This window comes from Oncorhynchus mykiss, chromosome 25, assembly GCF_057628025.1.
Source record: "Oncorhynchus mykiss isolate SJ-2025 chromosome 25, ASM5762802v1, whole genome shotgun sequence".
NCBI classification, from domain to species: domain Eukaryota; kingdom Metazoa; phylum Chordata; class Actinopteri; order Salmoniformes; family Salmonidae; genus Oncorhynchus; species Oncorhynchus mykiss.
Window position 1 is genome coordinate 34,183,341 of NC_143046.1, and position 26,544 is coordinate 34,209,884.

General features: G+C 41.4%; 1 protein-coding gene across 1 annotated transcript in view; it reads left to right on the top strand.

Moving 5' to 3' along the window:
- Positions 1 to 17,855: 17,855 nt before the first annotated feature.
- LOC110505070 (complexin-1) overlaps positions 17,856 to 26,544 on the top strand; it is a 46,082-nt gene continuing 37,393 nt past the window's right edge. The window contains exons 1-2 of the mRNA XM_021584025.3: positions 17,856 to 18,288; positions 19,213 to 19,317. Of these exons, the coding sequence (XP_021439700.1) occupies positions 19,287 to 19,317 (31 nt within the window). The 5' untranslated portion in view covers positions 17,856 to 18,288; positions 19,213 to 19,286. The remainder of the gene's footprint in view (positions 18,289 to 19,212; positions 19,318 to 26,544) is intronic.

Consider the following 26,544-nt stretch of genomic DNA (forward strand, 5'->3'; position numbering starts at 1 on the left):
CTGGTCCACGACGGGGCTGGTTTTCTTTTTGTCATCCGTGATTGACTGTAGACCCTGCCACATACCTCTTGTGTCTGAGCCGTTCAATTGCGACTCTACTTTGTCTCTATACTGATGCTAAGCTTGTTTGATTGCCTTGCAGAGTGAATAGCTACACTGTTTGTACTCAATCCACGGTTTCTGGTTGGGGAATGTTTTAATAGTTGCTGTGGGTGCGACATCGCTAATGCACTTGCTAATCAATCCATGCGATTAAAGCAATCTTGAAGCGTGGAATCAGATTGGTCGGACCAGTGTTGAACAGACCTGAGAGCGGGAGCTTCCTGTTTTATAAGCCACACCTGGAGGAGGTGGAGACAATTACAAGAACAGGTGAAACAGATCAGGGCGTGACATAGTGTTTTTTTCTACTCTTCTGGTATTTATTTACAACACCCTGCAAAGGAGAACCAAAGGAGGATATAATATTAGAACAAAAGCCCAAACTGTTAATGCTGATGACGCTCATATACATGTAGGAGGGTTACAGCTCCGACTATGAAAACGTAGAACACATCTATGTGGACCCAGATGAGTATGATGCCACGTACACAGCTCTTCGGAGAGAGGGCATTTGCACTTGTATGAGACCATCCAGAAGAGAGAATCACCACAGGACCTGACCTAAAGGGCGTCTGCAAGGAGAGCAATGGCACCAAACAAAGGCCATGCCTCATAAGATGGATGGGTCATTGGATACATGCTTGGGAAAAATCTGATCTGTGTTTTCTTTTTTTATGCAAAAAAATGTATTGAATGTAAATATTGTAATATCCATGAGTGCTTGGAGCTATTTCTATGGTCTTTTTTAAATTATTATTACAAGCTCATGAATACCAGCAAATTAATGTGTTGTAATCTACAGCATGTATAGGCTACTCGTGAACGAAACCTAATGCTAGTTCTTTATTTAGTCTTTATTTTTGTATAACTTTACTGCCAAGACAGGAAATGACCTTGCATACTTACCTGAGCGTTTAGAAAATAGGTAACTGATTACCTGCTGACAGAGACTTTAAATAATTTAATTTAAGTAATGCTAAACAAATAATCTGTCCATAGACTGAAACACCCTAACATTCAGAATATTCCCTGCAATGTCCTCCATAGTGCATGCACAGTGATGACACTGAACTGAGTTGTAAATTAGGGTTTTTTGTGAAATTATTCTCTCTCATTAGTCCAGTCACTCTGGTCCACACTGTAGCCCTGCCAGATTCTCTGCACAGTGCATGTCCTTAACCTTGTCCTGCCTTTCTCTGGAGCTTGACCATGAGAGGGTACAAAATGTCACCAAGACGAAGTGGCAGACGGGGACCATCTCTCCGGGGCTCCATGCCCCTTCTCCTCTCATTAGAGAACATAGCACGATCTCGCCCTTCTTCTCAAATCAAATATGGAGTATTTGATGATGGCCTCTGCGACCTGAGGGCCCTTAATGAGTTTCAAAGGACACTATTCTTTCTTTCTCTCACGATATTCGTCTGGTTCTTGCTGTTTTTCTGCTCTCCAATGCCCTTTGTGGTGCCATGTGAGACAGATTGCCATTTTATTACTACATTTTGTCTGTTCCATTTTGTCATATTACATTTTGTACATTTTTGTACATTTTGTACATGTCACTGTGTATATAACTAAAGATCATCAAGGACAACAACCACCCGAGCCGCTGCCTGTTCACCCCGCTATCATCCAGAAGGCGAGGTCAGTACAGGTGCATCAAAGCAGGGACCGAGAGACTGAAAAACAGCTTCTATCTCAAGGCCATCAGACTGTTAAACAGCCACCACTAACATTGAGTGGCTGCTGCCAACATACTGACTCAACTCCAGCCACTTTAATAATGGAAAAATGTATGGAAAAATGTATCACTAGCCACTTTAAACAATGCCACTTAATATAATGTTTACATACCCTACATTACTCATCTCATATGTATATACTGTACTCTATACCATCTACTTTATCTTGCCATCTTTATGTAATACATGTATCACTAGCCACTTTAAACAATGCCACTTAATATAATGTTTATATACCCTACATTACTCATCTCATATGTATATACTGTACTCTATACCATCTACTGCATCTTGCCTATGCCGTTTGTACCATCACTCATTCATATATTTTTGTGTACATATTCTTCATCCCTTTACACTTGTGTGTATAAGGTAGTTGTTGTGGAATTGTTAGGTTAGATTACTCTTTGGTTATTACTGCATTGTCGGAACTAGAAATACAAGCATTTTGCTACACTCGCATTAACATCTGCTAACCATGTATGCGTATGTGACAAATAACATTTTATTTGATTTATAGATGTAAGATTGCTACATTCATTTTCAGCAGTTTTGTCATTTTGTATGTCTTGTAGGATTATTTTATACTACAAGGATTGGTTGTTGCTAGCTATATTCAGTTTGTTTTCGAGTTTGAAACTGCCAGCATCTACCTCGCCTATATGCTTCATGCAGCTTGCTTTTGAGTTTGTGCTTTCCAAGTGGTTCGTACAGGTTGAATGAGCCTACCGCTGATCGCGCGCATCGCCTCTTGTGCTCCGTGAAGATGTGACCAGACAAACCATTAACATTTTACACCTATCCAGGGATGCTAATTAATGTTCCACTGCAATGTTGGAGCTGACCTGGCACAGACCTAATTTAATCCACCGTATTTTATTCTCAGTGCACCTGCAATGTGAATAAACTGCTTTCTTTGCCAGTGAAGGCCCATGGCCTTAATCTCCTGAACTCTCCCTCAAGTTTACTAGCTTCCCTTAAACCCAGTTCATTTTGGGTCATGTTCTCTGTCTCTATAGTCATATAATCTCCTTTCCTTGATTTATTTTGTCATGACTGACCACTGATCGGTAGAGAACTTGAAAGCAATATGGCAGAAAGCTATGTATTCCTTTGAAATATCAGCAGTTGTCAAGAAAAGGAAGTGAATTGAGAGTATTGGGACACGGTAGTACAGTATGTTTATTTGTTCAACAGAGGCACGCATTAGCACTGAGTGAGACAGCTGATCAGACACTAAAGCAACCCTTTATTCCCCCACCTATGGGTTGTGGCCCATCCAAGTTTTACAATTGTACTCATGAGTCATTTAAATATTTACTATTTTTGTATAAAAAATTAATTTAAAAAAACTATGAGGCTGACTGCATCTATTCTAGATTGATTACTTTAATGTAGGGGGTCTGAAGTGAGCTATGTGCATGGTAAACTACCAAACTAGCCTCGGTAACAATATGCTTTCTACTTCTAATGTTATTTTCATTGCTATGCTGTCGTTTGCCACTATTCCCAGAAATTGAAGTCTATTTCGCCAGTTTCCATGAAAGATATCACAATGACCTTGATTCAAAACTGCAGATTGAATTGAATTGATATTTTCATATATATATATATATATTTTTAGCAGACACTCGTATCCAGACCGACTTACAGTAGTGAGCGCATTCATTTTTTATACTGGCCCCCTGTGGGAATTGAACCCACAACCCTGGTGTTGCAAGCGCCATGCTTCATAAGTTCCTTTCCTTAGGACCCTGAATTTGACTGAGCTTCTGCGGCTCAGCAGTTGCTGCACGATATATTAATCCAAGATTTCTATGAGTGCCTGAGACTTGCTCGTACAATCAGCAGCTTTAAAAAGAGCTTCAAATCCCATGAGCACTGATCCCATTTCTGATTGCCTAATCATTTTAATTGAGGTGCTCCGTCTCATCTCTAACTAGACAACGTAAATGGACTAGACAAAGTAAAGGGTTGTATATCAACCACTTAAATAATCAGGCATCAAGCTGTTTCATTTGAGCTCTTCCTCTCTTTCAAGAGCACAACGTTCGTTCCTGACGCGAGAATACTAGAGACAAAAGTCCCATCAGCCATGAGACAGCACAACCGTGGAGCTAGATTAGCATCTCAACCCACATTGACCCTATGGAAGGCTTGCTATGTGAAGCAACAATACCTTTAAAAGATTGTTGCACAATTCATTTGAGTTTGTCAATCTAGTGTGTGTACAAAGCGCAAAAGGATCATAGTAAATAAGAATAGGTACCGAAAGTTACACAATTGTGTAATAACCATGTACCTACATAGTTTTTGCAACAGTCATGGGAGCAACTCTCAGTGACGAGCGGATGGGCTATGTCATTCTCTGTACAGTAAGGCTCTCTCACTAGGGGGAATATATTGTCTGGAGATGATATTCTGCTGTATTAATTAGTTGTCAGGGAGAAACAATGGGTGCCCATTGAGAGACATTAGACTCAGCACCACTCTCTTTCTCCTTGAGACACTAAAGCTAAAAAGGAAACAATTACACACTCTACTTACACTTCTAATAAACATTAGCCATGCAGTCCCCCATGCTTTGTTCACACTCCGGAAAGAAATGGGTTGTTTATCAAATTCCCCCAAGTTTTCAGTTTACTGCTATTCGGTTAAAAAGAAAACAATTTGAACCCGAGAAGGAACGTGGTCCTGTGAATTTGTCCTTGTATCATAAAACAATGGAAAAGAATGCTAGCCATTTGTGATCAATGATTTATTTGTCTCACATTGCCGGTGACCAAGGTAACCAAAAGAGAGCAAATAGAGTTTTGTATGAAACATGACTATGCTATGAAAAGACACAGACACGGTAATCTATTCTATGGGCCAGCCTATGGTATAGGAAAGTGATATGGACCTTGCATTGTGTATGGGGGCCTTGTCATGCTGAAACATAAATGGGCCTTCCCCAAACTGTTGCCACAAAGTAGGAAGCACAGAATTGCCTAGAATGTCATTGTATGCTGTAGCATTAAAATTTCCCTTCACTGGAACTAAGAGGCCTAGCCCGAACCATGAAAAACAGACTGAGGCCATTATTCCTCCTTCACCAAACTTTACAATTGGCACTTTGCATTGGGGCAGGTAGCGTTCTTCTGGCATCCGCCAAACCCAGATTTGTCCGTCGGACTGCCAGATAGTGAAGTGTGATTCATCACACCAGAGAACGCATTGCCACTGTCACTGAGCTCTTCAGTAAGGCCATTCTACTGTCAATGTTTGTCTATGGAGATCGCATGGCTGAGAGCTCGATTTTAAACACCTGTCAGCAACACATGTGGCTGAAATAGCCGGATCCACTAATTTGAAGGGGTGTCCAAATAGTTTGTATGTACAGTAATAGCGCAGCTAAGGTTTTATCATGCTGTAAATGTTTTTCTGTTGTAAACGCATCAGGTTGTCAGAAACATCTTCTAAAAATATCTGCTTGCAATTTATGATGATACCACAGCACAGAATCTCTTAGTTGGCACATTCATGGATCATTCTAGTTGCCAGGGGGATTAAAGGGACCTATAAATAATGTGTAAGACAATATGTCTCCCTTTAACATTAGAACAATACTGTCATGCAATCACAGGTGTGTTGAACACAGCCCACATGCAGCGAAAATATATTTACAGTTCCCCTGAACAACCTATTTTTCCCAGGGCATTATTTCACATGACTAACCATGCTATTTCCTTTCCCCCGTCATTAAGACCTCTGGTGCATGACCAAATAAAAAATATGACAAAGGAGAAAGTCTCCCGAATGTCTGCTGACTCCACTCGCAGAGGATTGTAAAATCCTAGAATGAATCCATGAATGATGGGGAGAAATTGGTTGTGGCAAGGTTAAGGGGAAAGAATGACTCCATGTTTTGCGGTGTGACCCAGAAATATTAAGAGGAGACCCAGGAGGGACAGAGGAATGGGAGCAGGAACTAGGTGATGGTGTTTGTGGAGGCAGGGGGATCCTGAGCTATTGCTGTACTATGGTGTGTGTGTGGGAGCTAGCTGTCAGATGTGTGTGTCTTGGTAGTGAAGTCAGGTGCAGGAGAGCAGACATTTGTGAACAGGCGCACACTTTATTTTGGCAAAAGTGCAAAACGAGCAAAACAGTCACAAGAATTATGTTTAACAATAAACATCTTTGCGAAAAAAACAATACACACGTAACACAAACAATCTTACACAACGACATGATGGGGAACAGAGGAATAAATACATGTAGATTGATTGGGGAATGAAAACCAGGTGTGCCGGGAACAAGACAAAACAAATGGACACCGCCGAACGCCGCCCGAACAAGGAGAGGAGCCGACTTCGGGCGGAAGTCGTGACACTAACTGATAATCCACAGTTTTCCCCTTGAACAATGTTTAACCACATAGTTAGCTCAGATCTCAATTATTATGGAGTTAACTGTCACAGAATAAGGTTTCTAAATAACAGGCCAAACTGTAGTGTATTACGACCTAATTATTTGAAATGGTGAAATGATTGCTTCGGGGGTCATTTCAAAATCAAATCAAATCAAATGTATTTATATAGCCCTTCGTACATCAGCTGATATCTCAAAGTGCTGTACAGAAACCCAGCCTAAAACCCCAAACAGCAAGCAATGCAGGTGTAGAAGCACGGTGGCTAGGAAAAACTCCCTAGAAAGGCCAAAACCTAGGAAGAAACCTAGAGAGGAACCAGGCTATGGCCAGTCCTCTTCTTCTTTTATTTCCATAGAGTCACGATCGTCGTTGGAATGAGGTGAGGACCAAAGCGCAGCGTGGTGAGTGTTCATCATACATTTAGTAAACCGAGAACACTAAACAAAACAACAAAGGAGAAACTAAACTAAACAGTTCTGAAAGGTGACAAACACATAACAGAAAATAATCACCCACGAAACACAAGTGGGAAAAGGCTACCTAAGTATGATTCTCAATCAGAGACAACGAATGACACCTGCCTCTGATTGAGAACCATACCAGGCCAAACGCAAAACACAACATAGAAAAAGGAACATAGACAACCCACCCAACTCACGCCCTGACCATACTAAAACAAAGACATAACAAAAGAACTAAGGTCAGAACGTGACACATAGCAATTTCCTACTGTCCACGCGAGCGCCTTTAACATCTAGTAGGCTTGCGACGAGTTTGGGCGCTGGAAACGGGGTTGAGGATGGCCTTACACCGCAAGCTACGGCTCAGAGGATCGTGGAATCAATTGTTTATATTTTTTTATTTTCTGTTTTATCCCTACCCCAAACATTAACCCTTACCTTAACCACGCCGAATTAATACCTAAATGGTTAACTTTATCCCAAACCTTAACCATTAACTTAACAAGTGCACAATCCTCTCCTTTGTCTTGATCACGTTGAGGGAGAGGTTGTTATCCTGGCACCACACTGCCAGGTTTCTGACCTCTTCCCTGTAGGCTGTCTCATCATTGTCGGTGATCAGGCCTACCACTGTTGTGTCGCCAGAAAACTTAATGATGGTGTTGGAGTCGTGCTTGGCCATGGAGTCATGGGTGAACAGGGAGTACAGGAGGGGACTGAGCATGCACCCCTGAGGGGCCCCTGTGTTGAGGATCAGTGTGACGGATGCGTTGTTACCTACCCTTACCACCTGGGGCGGCCCGTCAGGAAGTCCAGGATCCAGTTGCAGAGGGAGGTGTTTAGTCCCAGGGTCCTTAGCTGAGTGATGAGCTTTGAGGTCACAATGGTGTTGAACACTTTAGCTGTAGTCAGTGAATTACATTCTCACGTAGGTGGAAAAAAACACACAATAGCACAATTGGTTAGCAGCCGATAAAATGGCAGCCATCTCTTCCGGCGCCATCATTTATCCCCTACCAGCCTGAGGATCTACACTGGGTGGGCCTAATATGGGTGTAAAATAATAGCTTTACCTTGGTTGAAAAGAAGTGCTCGGAGTGCATTTGGTTATTCTCCCCTTTCTTCTCCTCCACGGGAGAGGAGGTGCTGGGGAAGTGGACAGTTTCAGATTCTGACCAAACTGCAGGTGTTCTCAGTGTGCTGTCACTTCATGGCCTGCAAAGGGGCCTGGAGAGGGAGGAGGAAGGCACCAGCACCTGGGATGTCTCCTTCCAGGGTTCTGAACAAGAGGAATGTCACCAGCCCCTGGGATGTCTCCTTCCAGGGTTCTGAACAAGAGGAATGTCACCAGCCCCTGGGATGTCTCCTTCCAGGGTTCTGAACAAGAGGAATGACACCAGCCCCTGGGATGTCTCCTTCCAGGGTTCTGAACAAGAGGAATGACACCAGCCCCTGGGATGTCTCCTTCCAGGGTTCTGAACAAAAGGAATGACACCAGCCCCTGGGATGTCTCCTTCCAGGGTTCTGAACAAGAGGAATGACACCAGCCCCTGGGATGTCTCCTTCCAGGGTTCTGAACAAGAGGAATGACACCAGCCCCTGGGATGTCTCCTTCCAGGGTTCTGAAAAAGAGGAATGGCACTAGTAGCATCAGCACCTCAGAGCTCTCCGCTCCCAGAAGAGGTTCTGCCAATAAGGAGGCACTTAGCCTACATGTATATACTGTAAATAGTTCCTCAATAAAATGTCAAATTAATACACTTGATCAATAATGGGTTATTGAGACGGGTATAAAAACACATTAATTATATATTTTTTTAAAGTGACGTTTTGGTGCAGTATATTGTATGTGAATGTGTTATGTGGTCTGACACATATCACTTAGCACAATGTGCTCCATCAGAAGCATGTCAGAAATGATTCAGAAGTGGAATAATAAATAAAAGGTATGTAGTGACTCACTTTGTGTGTGTGTGTGTGTGTGTGTGTGTGTGTGTGTGTGTGTGTGTGTGTGTGTGTGTGTGTGTGTGTGTGTGTGTGTGTGTGTGTGTGTGCGCGCGCGGAGGTAAACACTCCCCAAGGGTGGCTAAGGAAAGTTCCTCGATAATTGCGGGTCCTTTTCAAACAATGCAGAGATAAAGATAAGATAAAACATGTAAAATAGTGACACGGTGAATAACAAATAAAACATAATGAGTGAAAATAGCGTGGCTGTATACAGGGAGTCGAAAATAACATGGCTACAGTACACACAGTACAGAGAGTACTGAGTAGATGTGCAGTGGTACGAGATAATTGAGGTAACTATGTACTGTACAAATAGGTAGGGATAAAGTGTCTAGGCAACAGGATAGATAATAGACAGTAGAAGCAGCGTATGTGGTAATTGTGAAAGTGTGTGTGTGTGTGTGTGCGTATGTGTGTGTGTGAGTTTTGTGTGTGTGTGTGTGTGTGTTTGGGTGTCAGTGTAAGTATGTTTGGGTAGAGTCCAGTGTGTGTGCGTAGAGTCAGTGCAAGAGAGTTCGTGCAAAACAGGGTCAATGCAGGCATAATGACTCCTAATTATTTTAAGTGTACTTGTTAGTCACACATTTTCATATGCTAGCTAGCTGCTGACTGGAAGGCAGCTATTTGGATTTAGCATTACAATATTTGTCGTCCGCCGCATCATAAAAAATGAATGGAAATGCAAACCCTGTCCTTTAAGGCATATTATGTAAATAACTCATAGGCTAATGACGCCAAGACAATGCCAACATATTTCAAGGAGGCATTTGGGTGTCATATTACGACCTATTTGCACACTTTCCCTTATTAAATCGAGACCCCCACATCTTCCACGCAATATGCTGCAAGGTATCATTCATTTAATAGTGCAACCTCAATAATGCATATTAATAAAGCCAAGTCCAACTCCAATAATACGCAACAGCACCAAAGGGATTGACACGCTAGGGATTACTATTCAGTAACTATCCACCTTAAAGTATCAGCTTGATATTATATTACTTGACTCAGATTGCCATTTACTCATTGCACCTTAATTGATTTCCTTATTCTTACCCACAAAAATATTATTATTAAATTACACTATTATATTTAGGCAATAAGGCCCGAGAAGGTGTGGTATATGGGCAATATACCACGGCTAGGGATGTTCTTATACACGAGTGCCTGGACACAGCCCTTAGCCGTGGTATATTGGCCATATATCACAAACCCCAGAGGTGCCTTATTGCTATTATAAACTGGCCACCAATGTAATTAGAACAGTAAAAATAAATGTTTTGTCATACCTGTGGTATACTGTCTGATATACCAAGGCTGTGATCCAATCAGCATTCAGGGCTGGAGCCACCCAGTTTATAATTATTAGTATTATTAGTATTGTTTTTTTATTCCTTATGTATCTGAAATGAATGGATGGGTGTACGCAATACTGTATGGTTACAGCATCACCTGTCAACCACATTTCTTACTCGTATTCAGTCATTTCAGATCTGCAAGGTGTGCTCAACGAAGAACCCCAAGGATAGAAGCATAGGGTTTCCACTAGGAGGAAACCCAAATACCAGGATGTAAAATGCCCACTATAATGTCCTCCATTGGTTGGAGATTAGGCCTTGATGATGGGATGATGGATATCAACTTCCTGGTTAGGTACCCACCACCATCCTTCCAGTCATGGGTCAGCAAACAGCAAGCAAACATCCCTATCCTTTCCAGAGGTAACAGGAAAGCAGGGAGTAGACAGCTGAGGTGAGCCTCATTCCAACAGTAGCCTATAGCAACCCTGTGTCCTCCATTAGGCGATCATATTAAACACACAATCTCCAGGGGAATTTCACACATCAAGTGGGATCATAGGCTCCAGAAGGCGGAACGGGCAACGGAACACACATGTCAGCAGTGTCTGTGAATTACCCACCTTAATTTAGAGGCCAACTCACCATTTTAAGGCAAAGGTTAGTGTCACGTTCTGACCTTAGTTCCTTTATTATGTCTCTGTGTTAGTTTGGTCAGGGCGTGAGTTGGGGTGGGTAGTCTATGTTCTTTTTTCTATGTTGTGTTTATGTGTTTGGCCTGGTATGGTTCTCAATCAGAGGCAGGTGTCGTTCATTGTCTCTGATTGAGAATCATACTTAGGTAGCCTGTTTTCCCCATTTTAGTTGTGGGTGATTGTTTCTGTTTTCTGTGTCTTCACCATACAGAACTGTTTTGTTTTCGTTCGTTCAACTTGTTATTTTGTTTTTGGTGTTCAACGTTAATAAATTATCAACATGGACACGTACCACGCTGCATATTGGTCCGATTCTTCATACTCCTCGTCTGAGGAGGACGAATCGCATTACAGTTAGCTTGGGCAGGGCATCCATAACGATGACCGTGTCTCTAGTCTTTTGTAATACACAGGAAACTGTAGCTGACTAAACTCAACTCCACGATTTATGATGGCGAACAGACTGGAACAGACTGGAGCTCCGACGTCACATAAAATGAAGTTTTTATCAAAAACGGTCATGTGTAATTGCATGCAGTCCAATGGGTGCTGGAATCAAATTAAGTTTGAACAAATTTTTTTTAATTTTTTTTAATTTTACCCCTTTTTCTCCCCAATTTCATGGTATCCAATTGTTATAGTAGCTACTATCTTGTCTCATCGCTACAACTCCCGTACGGGCTCGGGAGAGACGAAGGTTGAAAGTCACGCGTCCTCCGATACCAAGCCGCACTGCTTCTTAACACAGCACGCATCCAACCCGGAAGCCAGCCGCACCAATGCGCCGGAGGAAACACCGTGCACCTGGCCACCTTTGTTAGCGCACACTGCGCCCAGCCCGCCACAGGAGTCGCTGGTGCGCGATGAGACAAGGACACCCCTACTGACCAAGCCCTCCCTAACCCGGGCGACGCTAGGCCAATTGTGCGTCGCCCCATGGACCTCCCGGTCGCGGCCGGTTACGACAGAGCCTGGGCGCGAACCCAGGGACTCTGATGGCACAGCTGGCGCTGCAGTAACAAAAACTTAATTTTATGTGACATTGGAGCTCCAGTCCGTCCACACTAGTCATTGCTCAACTGCATTGTAAATTGTGTATTTTAAGGGAGAATGGAAGCACACTCATTCGGTTCGCCTAACCAAACTGAAGGATGCTGATGCCTTAAGGAACCTGAAGTCGTATTACCAGGTCCAAACATTGCAACATTGGGAGTCGTTTTTACCTTAATACCATGTTAAACCAATTTTATATACAGTATGTAGATTGTATAAGTTTTACTGGAAGTGCTCTTGGAACAGTTGAGTGTTTGGTTTAAAATGAGAGACTTTCTAGAAGAACTGAAGATGGGTAACCAGGTAAACAAGATGATGATCGCAAATCTGGACAGGTGAATGACTAGAAAGCCAAAAGAAAAACAGCAACCTACATTCTTAAGAAGCAAGAATACCTTGGGATTTGGCTTACAATTGGGAATTTCATTGGTCTATATTGCCTACTGGTGCATAATTATGAAGAAAAGTATATGGCTGGTGTTCAAAAAAACAAGTTAGGGAAATCATGTCAGTCATAGAATTGAGCCAATTTAAATCGCAAAGCAATATTTTAATGAGTGGCAAAATCAATTAATCTGTAATCAATATCTGTGGTGAGATAATGAAAGGGATGCATGGTAATCTAGTCTAGACCTGAGTTGGCCTCTGGATTGGTTGGAAACCTTAAATTATATTTATGAGCAGTTTTTTCTTTGAGTTGGAATAAATGGACTTTGAATACCTAATAACCTGTTCGAATGTGACTTCAATGTGTGAACAATACAAACGCAACTGATAACACCGGTTAATTGTAATCATGAAAATAGTTAATTTTCATCTAATATTCATTTTCATCTAATGTGTTAGTGGTTTTGACTGTGGAGATATAACCTATTTCAGTCAATACAAAGCAATAATGCTGTTTGAGTTAACTTTGGTTTTATGTCCGCTTTTAAAATTGTGAGGTTCGGGGAAAACCTCTATGGGGAATTTCAGGGTAAGTCTAATTACCTGGTTTTGGCTAGCCTGTTCAATCCCAACCTCACTGTTATTGTGATTCTCAAAATGAAATAAGTGAGAAAGATAAAAAAAAAAGATCATTAAATATTATCTACATGCACCATCATTTTAGGGAACGTATGTATCAATCTACTACGGTGTAACGCTGGTGGCCCATCAAAAAAATTGAGGGTTTTTCTTTAATTTGTACATTGTAAAATAATAGTGCAAACATTGAAACTATGAAATAACACATATAGAATCATGTAGAAATCACAAAGGTGTTAAACAAATCAAAATGTATTTTAGATTTTAGATTCTTCAAAGTAGCCACCCTTTGCCTTAATGACAGCTTGTCACACTTGGCATTGTCTCAACCAGCTTCATGAGGAATGCTTTTCCAACAGTCTTGAAGGATTTCTCACAAACGCTGAGCACCCATCACTCTCCTTGGTCAAATAGCCCTTACACAGCCTGGAGGTTTGTTTTTGGGGTCATTGTCCTGTTGAAAAACAAATGATAGTCCCACTAAGCGCAAACCAGATGCTGTGGTAGCCATGCTGGTTAAGTGTGCCTTGAATTCTAAATAAATCACAGACAGTGTCACCAGCAAAGCACCCCCACGCCATCACACCTCTTCCTCCATGCTTCACGGTGGGAACCACACATGTGGAGATCATCCGTTCACCTACTCTGCGTCTTACAAAGACGAGGTGGTTGGAACCAAAAATCGCAAATTTGGACAGATTTCTACCGGTCTAATGTACATTGCTCGTGTTTCTTGGCCCATGCACATCTCCTGTTCTTATTGGTATCCTTTACTAGTAGTTTATTTGCAGCAATTTGACGATGAAGGCCTGATTCACGCAGACTCCTTTGAACAGTTTATGTTGAGATATGTCTCTTACGTGAAGTCTGTTAAGCATTTTTTTGAACTGTTATCTGAGGTGCAGTTAACTCTAATGAACTTATCCTCTGCAGCAGAGGTAACTCTGGGTCTTCCTTTCCTGTGGCGGTCCTCATGAGAGCCGGTTTCATCATAGCGCTTGATGATTTTGCGACTGCACTTGAAGAAACTTTTAAAGTTCTTGACATTTTCCGGATTGACTGACCTTCATGTCTTAAAGTAATGATGGACTGTTGTATCTCTTTGCTTATTTGAGCTGTTCTTGCCATAATATGGACTCTGTCTTTTCGCAAATAAGGCTATCTTCTGTATACCACCCCTACCTTGTCACAACACAACTGATTGGCTCAAACACATTAAGAAGGAAAGAAATTCCACAAATTAACTTTTAACAAGGTACACCTGTTAATTGAAATGCATTCCAGGTGACTACCTCATGAAGCTGGTTGAGAGAATGCCAAGCGTGTGCAAAGCTGTCATCAAGGCAAACTTTGAAGAACTACTTTGAAGAATCTCAAATATAAAACATATTTGGATTAGTTTAACACTATTTTGGTTACAACATGATTTCATATGTGTTAGTTCATAGTTTTAATGTCTTCACTATTGTTCTACAATGTAGAAAATAGTAAAAATAAGGAAAAACCCTTGAATGAGTAGGTGTGTCCAAACTTTTGACTGGTACTGTATGCACATGTTCAAACTTCAATTGCACATGAAAGGAGGCCTTAAATTCTGTAGATCTGTAGAGGTCCCTAATGATATTTAGCTTGCGAACTATAGTACAAACGATGAATGACATTACAGCTTATTGTGGGAGACTTAAATGGTTAGCAACTCCAAACACGCAGCCTTTGACCATGATTGGAATCAACAGGGTGGGTGTATGTTTGATATTAAAAGCCAAAGTTTTAATGGGCTAATGCAATGCACAGAAATTGCACTTAGTACAGTACTGTATAGCAAATCCAAGGCACCCTGATGCTAATAAGTACAACAACGATGGTAACAATGATCAGGATAATACAGTACTAACAAAGCCCATCAATTAATCTGTTTACATTGTCCATTACTCTGTGAGCCTATGTTTTTCACGTGGGCAAGGGCTCACTAAAAGCAACAGATGGTGCAGCTGTGCCCGTTCAGCACTCAGTGGGTGGAGAAAGGAATATCTCCAAATGTCAGGTTTTGAATTTCATAGGAATCTGACACCCACGTTGATCTGTAATCCTGGCTATTACAGAGCTTTAGTTTCATCACTCGGGTTGCCATGCACACACAAACAGGTGGCTTAGAAACCAGTCTTGGGAGAGTACTGCAGCACCAGGGTACTTTATAGTCATGGCACCTTGTTGATTTGTTTGTGCACAAGCTGGTGTGATGTTGCTGTGTGTTCTCTCCTATGAATTATGTACTTTAAAGACTATAGAGTGTCTACTGTGTACATACATTACCAGTCAATTACCATCTACTCATTCAAAGATTTTTCTTTATTTTTACTATTATCTACACTGTAGAATGGTAGTGAAGACATCAACACTATGAAATAACACACATGGAATTTTTTACCTTTATTTAACTAGGCAAGTCAGTTAAGAACAAATTCTTATTTTCAATGACAGCCTATTCTGCCCCTGTTCAGGGGCAGAATGACAGATTTGTACCTTGTCAGCTCGGGGATTTGAACTTGCAACCTTCTGGTTACTAGTCCAACGCTCTAAACACTAGGCTACCCTGCCGAATCATGTAGTAACCAAAGAAGTGTTAAAGAAATCCAAATATATTTTATATTTGAGATTCTTCAAAGTAACCACCCTTTGCCTTGATGACAGCTATGCACACTCTTGGCATTCTCTCAACCAGCTTCATGAGGTAGTCATCTGGAATGCATTTCAATTAACAGGTGTGCCTTGTTAAAAGTTAATTTGTGGAATTTCTTTCCTTCTTAGTGTGTTTGAGCCAATCAGTTGTGTTGTGACAAGGTAGAGTTGGTATACAGAAGATAGCCTTATTTGGTAAAAGACAGAGTCCATGTTATGGCAAGAACAGCTCAAATAAGGAAAGAGAAAGAACAGTCCATCATTACTTTAAGACATGAAGGTCAGTCAATATGGAAAATGTCAAGAACTTTAAAAGATTCTTCAAGTGCAGTCGCAAAACCCATTAAGCCCTATGATGAAACTGGCTCTCATGAGGACTGCCACAGGAAAGGAAGACCCAGAGTTACCTCTGCTGCAGAGGAAAAGTTCATTAGAGTTAACTGCGCCTCATATTGCAGCCCAAATAAGTGCTTCACAGAGTTCAAGTAACAGACATATCTCAAAATCAACTGTTCAGAGGGGACTGCGTGATTCAGGCCTTCATCGTTGAATTGCTGCAAAGAAACAACCGCTAAAGGACACCAATAACAACAAGAGACTCGCTTGGGCCAAGAAACACAAGCAATGGACATTAGACCGGTGGAAATCTGTCCTTTGGTCTGTTGAGTCCAAATTTGAGATTTTTGGTTCCAACTGTCTTGTCTTTGTGAGACGCAGAGTATGTGAACAGATTATCTCTGCATATGTAGTTCCCACCGTGAAGCATGGAGGAGGAGGTGCGATGGTGTGGGGTGTTTTGCTTGTGACACTGTCTGTGATTTATTTAGGATTCAAGGCACACTTAAACAGCATGGCTACCATAGGATTCTGCAGCGATACACCATCCCATCTGGTTTGTGCTTAGTGGGACTATAATTTGTTTTCAACAGTGCAATGAAACAACACACCTCCAGACTGTGTAAGGGCTATTTGACCAATAAGGAGAGTGGTGCTGCATCAGATGACCTGGTCTCCACAATCACCTGACCTGAACCCAAATGAGATGCTTTGGGATGAGTTGGACCGCAGAGTGAAGGAAAAGCAGCCAACAAGTGCTCAGCATACGTGGGAACTCATTCAAGAATTTCCAACTCCTGTTGGAAAAGCATTCCAGGTGAAGCTGGTTGAAGGAATGCCGAGATTGTGCCAAGCTGTCATTAAGGCAAAAGGTGGCTACTTCGAAGAATCTAAAATCTAAAATCTATTTTGATTTGATTAACACTTTTTTGGTTACTATGTGCTAGCCTAGTGGTTAGAGCGTTGGACTAGTAACCGGAAGGTTGCGAGTTCAAACCCCCGAGCTGACAAGGTACAAATCTGTCGTTCTGCCCCTGAACAGGCAGTTAACCCACTGTTCCCAGGCCGTCATTGAAAATAAGCATTTGTTCTTAACTGACTTGCCTGGTTAAATAAAGGTAAAATAAAAAATTTAAAAAAAATTTAAAAAATATGTGTTCGTTCATAGTATTGATGTCTTCACCATTATTCTACAATGTTGAAAATAGTCAAAATAAAGAAAAACCCTTGAATGAGTAGGTGTGTACAAACTTTTGACTGGTACTGTATGTCTGCATGGCTGCAACTCAAGACCTGTACCTATGCCTTTTGCTAATTCTACTTTTAAACTGGGAGAGCTTTAAGTTGAATGGGGGATGACTCAACCCTACCCATCTCTAATCTGAGTGGAAGAAAGGTTAGGTCAATGTGAATCTAACAAGACCAAGAAAATATTGCAATACTCCAGATGAGCGCACATAGAATTCCATTCTCTAATCTGTCAGTTAAAGTTTAACAGGCAACAAGGATCAGATGAATGAACTACTAATTCCACCATTTTATTCGCTAATGGTGGCCAATATTCTGCTTTTCATTTTCAATTGCAGTAAATTACATCATTGTCATGTTGAAAATATCGACACAAACCCATACATGATGTAGCTACAGTATTAATACAGTACATGGACAATACAATGTTGGAGGAAAGCCTTTGTAAGGTTTGAACTAGATCAACTGGTTGCCAGTGATGGGTTAACGTAATGTGAAACCGGTGCAATCTGGTTAAGTCTAATGTGTCAATGATTTGATAACAGAGGTACTCAAGAAATACCTGACAATGGTAAGTAGGTATACACGTTATTCTTTCCTTTCACAACCTGCCCTGAAGCAAAATGCAATGTCTATGTGTAGCCTAATGAAAGGCTACCCTAGATGGATGTCGCCGTATATATAAAACATCTATGGCTGTCACCTTCAAAATGATTAATTCAACCACATAAGTACACAAAAACATATGCATGGCAAAATAAAATGTAGGTCAGAAATGGTAAAAAGGTAGCAAGGCAGGTATATAGGTGGTCATAAAAGCTTAAACTTGGTAGCCTTTTCATGGTTGTGGGCTGAGGCTGGGTTGTCGGCTATATTCCGGTAAACTACTCAAGAAGACGCTATTAGACCGAAAGGGGAGGGGTGAACAAAGACTCACTGGACCGCGTCAATAATAATCGCTCTCTTTCGGTCAGAACGTGGGACGTTTCAGAAGGGAGCTCTCCATGTGATTGATTCCGTGAGTTTCTTCATCAGCGGCAGGCAAGGCAGCTGCAGTTCCCCTCATAAACACACTCACAAAGCCAGTGTGCAAGAAGGAGCAAGGACGTCCCTTTTCGCAAGCAAACCGGAGATGCCAAGCGTGTGCACTTAATATAATAGTCTGCCATTGCAAGATAACTTCATTTCCTTGAGTCTTATTGTCGTTTTTGAAAGATTCCAATCGCCAGACAGGTAATTATGAGCACAGACGAAAACCCCGCTGTCGGGTTTACTATGTTGTAGGACGATAACGGGGCTCTCCACTAGCAATGGTGCTGAAACCTGCCTTTGATGAACAGGGAAGTGGTTCTGTATCACCGCGATCATTTCCATGGTGCGTTCACAAATGCAACGCGTTTATTCATCGGTTATATGTTAAAATTCACTTATAATCGAAATGCATATGCTATTCTTGCAATAGGCTAAATACAATAAAAAGGCATGGTTATTGTGCGTGAAAGAACACCGTAGGTTATAGGAACCGTACGAACATTGATCGGTTGGTTGACAAAACATTTGGAATCGTAAAAAGATACATTCTGTGTCGGCTACTGGAAGATGGAAGTTTTCATATATAGTACCAGTGGCAGGTATATAGTTTCATAACCGAATAATTATGAGGGTTATTGTGTGTTTTGGTCATCATCCTTCACCTCTGTGCTACTCCAGATACATTTGGAGACCTCAAAAAAATAGTTTTGATTTCAAGGTTCGGTGAAACATTTTTGACTTTGAGTAGCCTACCAATAAGAACACACGTTGCTTCATAATTTGCATTATCCCTAAACAGAAATGATCACATTTGATGTTTTAGGCATCAAAGAAAATCCTGCTAAGTAGGTACAGGACAAGTGTGACCATATTGTCATTTGTGCTCGTGACAAACTGTACATGCATGATTGTGCGCGCCTCTATTTTGTGTTCGAGGTCTGGTAGCAAATAGTCTACTGGCCCTTGGTGTCCTTCATATTCAATTACTGATATCAATGGATTCTTATGGAAATACGACTGAATATCGTTTTTAAAAGTTTCCTCAGAGTAAAGGGTTTCGGTCAAGACAAGTTACAAGTTTCAGTGGGAAACTTAACAATGACCGCTTTTCATTTTTTACTTTAGATCTGGCAACAAAGGACTATTTCTCCTGCTGGAGACCTCGAGGATAAAAAAGGCAGGAATTTAAAGCCATTATCATGGATTTTGTTATGAAGCAAGCTTTGGGAGGTAAGTGTACCTTACGCTACTACTGCCTGTTGACACCATACAGCCAGTCTATGGATCTTGTCTATGGAGGAGATTGGGGAGCGTCCGAGTGAGATCATGCGTGTCAGACTATGGGGCATGATGGGGTCCGTTAAAACGACTGAAACAACTTTTTTCATGTTGTTTAATGGGTTTTGGGGGATAAACAGTTAGCACGTTGTACTGTTACCTTTTTATCACGTGTATAATCTGGCAAAGTGCACTTGGAATAATAGCTATGCCAGTTGATCATTGAAGGCGAGATATGTTTCTTGGTGAAATTTGAGCACGGTCATTTCTATATTTAGAATGTTTGGATGTTTATTGATAGATTATGTCAAACGGATCATAACATTTTGAATAAACACTGTTTTGGTTATGCGCAATTGCGCACTGCCACTCCAGCGGTTAGTCCCTTTTTTTGCGCGCTCTTGCATTTCAGTATCTGAAGACGACACATTGCACACGTTATGAAGCCTTAAAGAGCCATTTACTCTACCATGAAGGTGAGCTGGAGCATAATGGTTGAACATGTTGTCGTTCCTACAAAAGGAATACAGTGGTATCCTACCTGTAGCCTTTCCAGTGAGCACCGTAACAAAACACCAGTTTGGCTGTGTAACTGATTGTTGCCGATCATAATTACTGTGCAGTACAGTACATCCTGACTATTTGCAGCACTGCTCCTCATCTTGACATGCTGACTACACATTTCCCAGCTGCGAAAGCCTAACCAACTGCAAATTCAATCTTCAACAATTTCATTAGTGCACATTAAATATGCATGATTTTCTCTTAATAATTGTTTGATTAACATATAGAGTAACATATTTTTTTCACGAATGTAACACATTGATCCCGCTGTATCATCAATATGCTAATCAATCTAGTGGATGGTGAAGTAAGTGTCTTGTATGGAGAGGTGCTAAACCTAGAGATAGACTGTCATACAGTAATCCCCCCCCACACACACACACACACACACACACACACACACACACACACACACACACACACACACACACACACACACACACACACACACACACACCCTTGTCCCTTGCCGCCCCCAAAAGCGTGACTTACCATTTGCATCCCCATTACTCGTGTCATCGGGGGCTTTTTACAGCCGTGTGTTCTGAGTCACGATGATGGATATGCGGGAGAACCAACCCTGGCTGAGTAGGGACAGCAGGGGGCTCAAAGGAGGGATGGGATTCGTTTCATTTAACAGATAACACACTAAAAACAAATGGTTCTTTACAGTCCCAATTAAGGGTTATTTGGCTTGTAACCATAGCGGTTTACAAGTTCTCATAAGATTCTAAATGGAAACTGTGTGGTGCTATAACGAACACTTTTCTAAGGTTCTATAAATAATCATTAAAGGAGCAGTGCAGTCAAAATCGTAATTTTACTGTTTAAAAAAAAAAAATCCATACTATGAGGTCGAAATGACACTGAAATTGCTTAAATTATGACAATGCCCTTTTAGTGTAAAGAGCTTTTTGAGGGAAAAAAAACGCCTGGAGTTTCAGCCTGTTCAGGTGGAATGGAGTTTTTGGCCCACAGCATGACATCACAATCTGATTTTCCTGACCAATGACCAGTCATCTTTTATTTGTATACATTTCCTCTTACTTTGAAGGGGTAAGTGGGGTAGGCTCTAGATTCTAGATGATCCTATCTGCCAATAAGTGCTAAATATATTCACATTTGTATCACACCCAAACGATCAGACTGAACATTTCAATGGCAAAAAGAGGATCAGGGAAATAAATTATTAAAATGATGAAAAATATATTTTTGTGAAATAAACATGATTTATAAATAAAAATACTGCATGGGGGCTTCCGCTATGGTAACAACCCTTTTTGGGACTATATAGAACCCTTTTTATGGTTATCTTAGAATCTTTATAGAGAATAGTTCTATAAACAGCCTTTCTCAATCTCAAAGATTCTACTTCCTATATACTGAGTGTACAAAACATTAGGAACACCTGCTCTTTCCATGACATAGACTGACCAGGAGAATCCAGGTCAAAGCTATAATCCCTTATTCATGTGACCTCAATTGATGTCACCACTACAAACCGTGTAGATGAAGGGGAGGAGACAGGTAAAAAAACATTTTTTTTAAGCCTTGTGACAATTGAGACATGAAATCAAATAAAATTTATTTATATAGCCCTTCGTACATCAGCTGATATCTCAAAGTGCTGTGCAGAAACCCAGCCTAAAACCCCAAAGCAAGCAATGCAGGTGTAGATGCACGGTGGCTAGGAAAAACTTCCTAGAAAGGCCAAAACCTAGGAAGAAACCTAGAGAGGAACCAGGCTATGAGGGGTGAGATTATAACAGAACATGGCCAAGATGTTCAAATGTTCATAAATGACCAGCATGGTCAAAAAATAATAATCACAGTAGTTGTCGAGGGTGCAGCAAGTCAGCACCTCAGGAGTAAATGTCAGTTGGCTTTTCATAGCCGATCATTAAGAGTATCTCTACCACTCCTGCTGTCTCGAGAGAGTTGAAAACAGCAGGTCTGGGACAGGTAGCACGTCCGGTGAACAGGTCAGGATTCCATAGCCGCAGGCAGAACAGTTAAAACTGGAGCAGCAGCATGGCCAGATGGATTGGGGACAGCAAGGAGTCATCATGCCATGGACATGGATTGTGTATACGAATAGCCATATAGCCATGTTATTTTTAATCGTGTATGTGTATATAATGTGTATATAAAACGACCCGTAAGTAAGCATTTCACTGTTCGTCTACACTTGTTTTCTACAAAGAATGTGACAAATACAATTTGATTGGATCTTTATAGATTTTTTTGAAGAACCACACAGGTTTTTTTCATTCTGTAAGCCTTATTATACTGTTACATTTCCTTAAGCATTATCATTGTGCTAATTGACAAGTTGAATCAAGTGAGCTACCTCTGGAACAGCTGGGGGTCCCTGAGGAGAGAATTGAGAACCACCGATTTAGTCAACCATTCTTTCACAAAACACCGTCACTGAACATAGTCACATATAACATGTAATGGCATAACACAACAGATTAGATCAACTGGAAGGACACTCTCACTCATGGTTGCACAAAAAAAGATGTGAGCAAACCCCACCACAAAATATTTGAATGAGCTGTTGCTAAAAGAGCAAAGAACGCTTTTTGTGAACTGCAAAGAACAATTGAAGAGCTGAAAGGGTTCTCTGAGTCATTATGGTTCCACATAGAACCATCCCCCTTCCCAAAGAAGCCTGGTCGGGACCCCTGGTCCGGTACACAGCTACATCGATAAAGTAAAGTAGAATCCACTGTATACAAAGGGATTTCACACTTGAGGAAATTGAGCAGTGGTGCCACGGTCCTAACCGTCAGCAGTTTGGAAACATGTTCTTCGTTATTACTTTCCGACATACAGTGCCTTGCGAAAGTATTCGGCCCCCTTGAACTTTGCGACCTTTTGCCACATTTCAGGCTTCAAACATAAAGATATAAAACTTTATTTTTTTGTGAAGAATCAACAACAAGTGGGACACAATCATGAAGTGGAACTACATTTATTGGATATTTCAAACTTTTTTAACAAAACAAAAACTGAAAAATTGGGCGTGCAAAATTATTCAGCCCCCTTAAGTTAATACTTTGTAGCGCCACCTTTTGCTGCGATTACAGCTGTAAGTCGCTTGGGGTAAGTCTCTATCAGTTTTGCACATCGAGAGACTGAATTTTTTTCCCATTTCTCCTTGCAAAACAGCTCGAGCTCAGTGAGGTTGGATGGAGAGCATTTGTGAACAGCAGTTTTCAGTTCTTTCCACAGATTCTCGATTGGATTCAGGTCTGGACTTTGACTTGGCTATTCTAACACCTGGATATGTTTATTTTTGAACTATTCCATTGTAGATTTTGCTTTATGTTTTGGATCATTGTCTTGTTGGAAGACAAATCCCCGTCCCAGTCTCAGGTCTTTTGCAGACTCCATCAGGTTTTCTTCCAGAATGGTCCTGTATTTGGCTCCATCCATCTTCCCATCAATTTTAACCATCTTCCCTGTCCCTGCTGAAGAAAAGCAGGCCCAAACCATGATGCTGCCACCACCATGTTTGACAGTGGGGATGGTGTGTTCAGGGTGATGGCTGTGTTGCTTTTACGCCAAACATAACGTTTTGCATTGTTGCCAAAAAGTTCAATTTTGGTTTCATCTGACCAGAGCACCTTCTTCCACATGTTTGGTGTGTCTCCCAGGTGGCTTGTGGCAAACTTTAAACAACACTTTTTATGGATATCTTTAAGAAATGGCTTTCTTCTTGCCACACTTCCATAAAGGCCTGATTTGTGCAATATACGACTGATTGTTGTCCTATGGACAGAGTCTCCCACCTCAGCTGTAGATCTCTGCAGTTCATCCAGAGTGATCATGGGCTTCTTGGCTGCATCTCTGATCAGTCTTCTCCTTGTATGAGCTGAAAGTTTAGAGGGACGGCCAGGTCTTGGTAGATTTTCAGTGGTCTGATACTCCTTCCATTTCAATATTATCGCTTGCACAGTGCTCCTTGGGATGTTTAAAGCTTGGGAAATCTTTTTGTATCCAAATCCGGCTTTAAACTTCTTCACAACAGTATCTCGGACCTGCCTGGTGTGTTCCTTGTTCTTCATGATGCTCTCTGCGCTTTTAACGGACCTCTGAGACTATCACAGTGCAGGTGCATTTATACGGAGACTTGATTACACACAGGTGGATTGTATTTATCATCATTAGTCATTTAGGTCAACATTGGATCATTCAGAGATCCTCACTGAACTTCTGGAGAGAGTTTGCTGCACTGAAAGTAAAGGGGCTGAATAATTTTGCACGCCCAATTTTTCAGTTTTTGATTTGTTAAAAAAGTTTGAACTATCCAATAAATGTCGTTCCACTTCATGATTGTGTCCCACTTGTTGTTGATTCTTCACAAAATAATACAGTTTTATATCTTTATGTTTGAAGCCTGAAATGTGGCAAAAGGTCGCAAAGTTCAAGGGGGCCGAATACTTTCGCAAGGCACTGTATATGGGAAATTAGTAAGGAAGACGATTGCCCTTTGGTTGATGAAGTTAGTCTTGTTTCCCCCTCTTAATAGCCTTGAATTGTGTCTACCTGATTTTTCTGAAGACACATCATGTTAATGTTTTTCAATGTATGTAAATTGTAAAGTCTTTTGTCTTTAATGTCTTTTTTATTATATGTCGGACCCCAGCAAGACTAGCTGTCGCCATGGTGAACCTAATACATCAAATAGAAAATAAATAAAATAAATAGTGATGAGATTTTCAGCCTTTGTTCAAAATACAGGCGTACAGGATGTTCATATGACTCTCTTTTGTGGCTGAAACACCACATGTTCACAACTACGGTACAGAATGCGCTACAGACAGAGAAACAATGCATTGTGGGTCCCGCAGAGCTCATGGCTGTACAGTCGAACAAATAAAGGGGCCGTTGAACGTTACCAAAATATACTTGGAAAAAGGAATCAACACTCTAACCATCATCCCTCGGTGGCTTCTACGCTCGGGGCAGATAATACAGACATACTGAGCGTTAAACAGGATTTTATGTCATCAGGCCTCCCAAGTAGACATTGATCAGTATTACTGTATTTAAAAAAAATGTTTTAATTTATTTCACCTTTATTTAACCAGGTAAGCTAGTTGAGAACAAGTTCTCATTTGCAACTGCGACCTGGCCAAGATAAAGCATAGCAGTTTGACACACACAACAACACAGAGTTACACGTGGAATGAACAAAACATACAGTCAATAATACAGTAGAAAAAAAGGAAAACAAAGTCTATATGCAGTGAGTGCAAATAAGGTCAAATAAGGGAGTTAAGGCAATAAATAGGCCATGGTGGCGAAGTAATTACAATATGGCAATTAAACACTGGAATGGTAGATGTGCAAAATATGGATGTGCAGTATTACAGTATTACTGTAGATAATACAGCTGGGTCTGAGCTGATATGATGGCGAGGTGAGCCCTGGGGTGGGAAAAATATTTAGTGGCACAAGGTTACCTAGAAGGGGAGGGAGGACGCAAAGGGCCTCAATCTTGGAGTAGTCAGTGGGACGTGAGAGTTACCTCCTGCCCTTCACTGTCTGTAGCATCAGCTGGAATCCACTGTGGAGTGTGGAGTATATTCACACAACCTGGGACACTTGAACATATGCTAAATGTATTAAACACACACAGAGCTAGATTTTCACATGCATGCCATTTGTACGCTCTTAGAAACTCAACTACGCACGCACGCACACACACACACACACACACACACACACACACACACACACACACACACACACACACACACACACACACACACACACACACACACACACACACACACACACACACACACACACCCACAACATCAACCACACCCCAAGCAGCCCCTTTCCCCCTACCCTTAACCACCTTCTCCCTCTCCTCTCCTCCTTTCCGTCTCCAGGTCTCTGGGTGCAGCCACGTGGAAATAGCCCAGTCCTGGCCCTCTCTTCTAATGAGGCTGACATGTGGCATGTCCTTGTGAGCTGCACGCATGGGCTCCACTGACTGCCATCCTTCACTAGAAGGCTAAGGGACACAGCAAGGGATCCACTGCTATCTAGGCTCAGTCTAAGGGATAGAGCAAGACATAGTCCCTATAAATCTATAGCTACAATAGTGTAGAATAGAATGTGCTGGGTGGAAGAAAAACACAGCAATCTCTAAATGATTGATGCATTGGCATCTGCCCTCATCAATCCTGTGATGTCTGTCCTTGGCATGTTCCGTTAAGCTTACTGTGTGTGTCCTTTGCTCATGAAAAATAATGACAGATTCCTTCCACCTGAGGGCTTTTCTCAGGTGTACTGGGAGAGTGGGAGATTGACCAATGACGACTGGAGGTATATCCCCAAGAGGGGTGCACTGCAGACCGCTGTCAATCAATGCTCCTAATCTGGATTCCTGGTGTGAAAAACTGGTTGTTTGGATTCGTTTGTGAATGAACCCTGGATTATACTTCTAAATAAATAAAATGAGGAAGTCATGCATTATTAATTAGATAATGGAGAAACACAATAGCTATGGCATTATTAGAACTGCCGTCAGTACAATCATCACCACCATTATCATTATTACAATAATCCCAACCAACGCTCAGCCGACCGTGA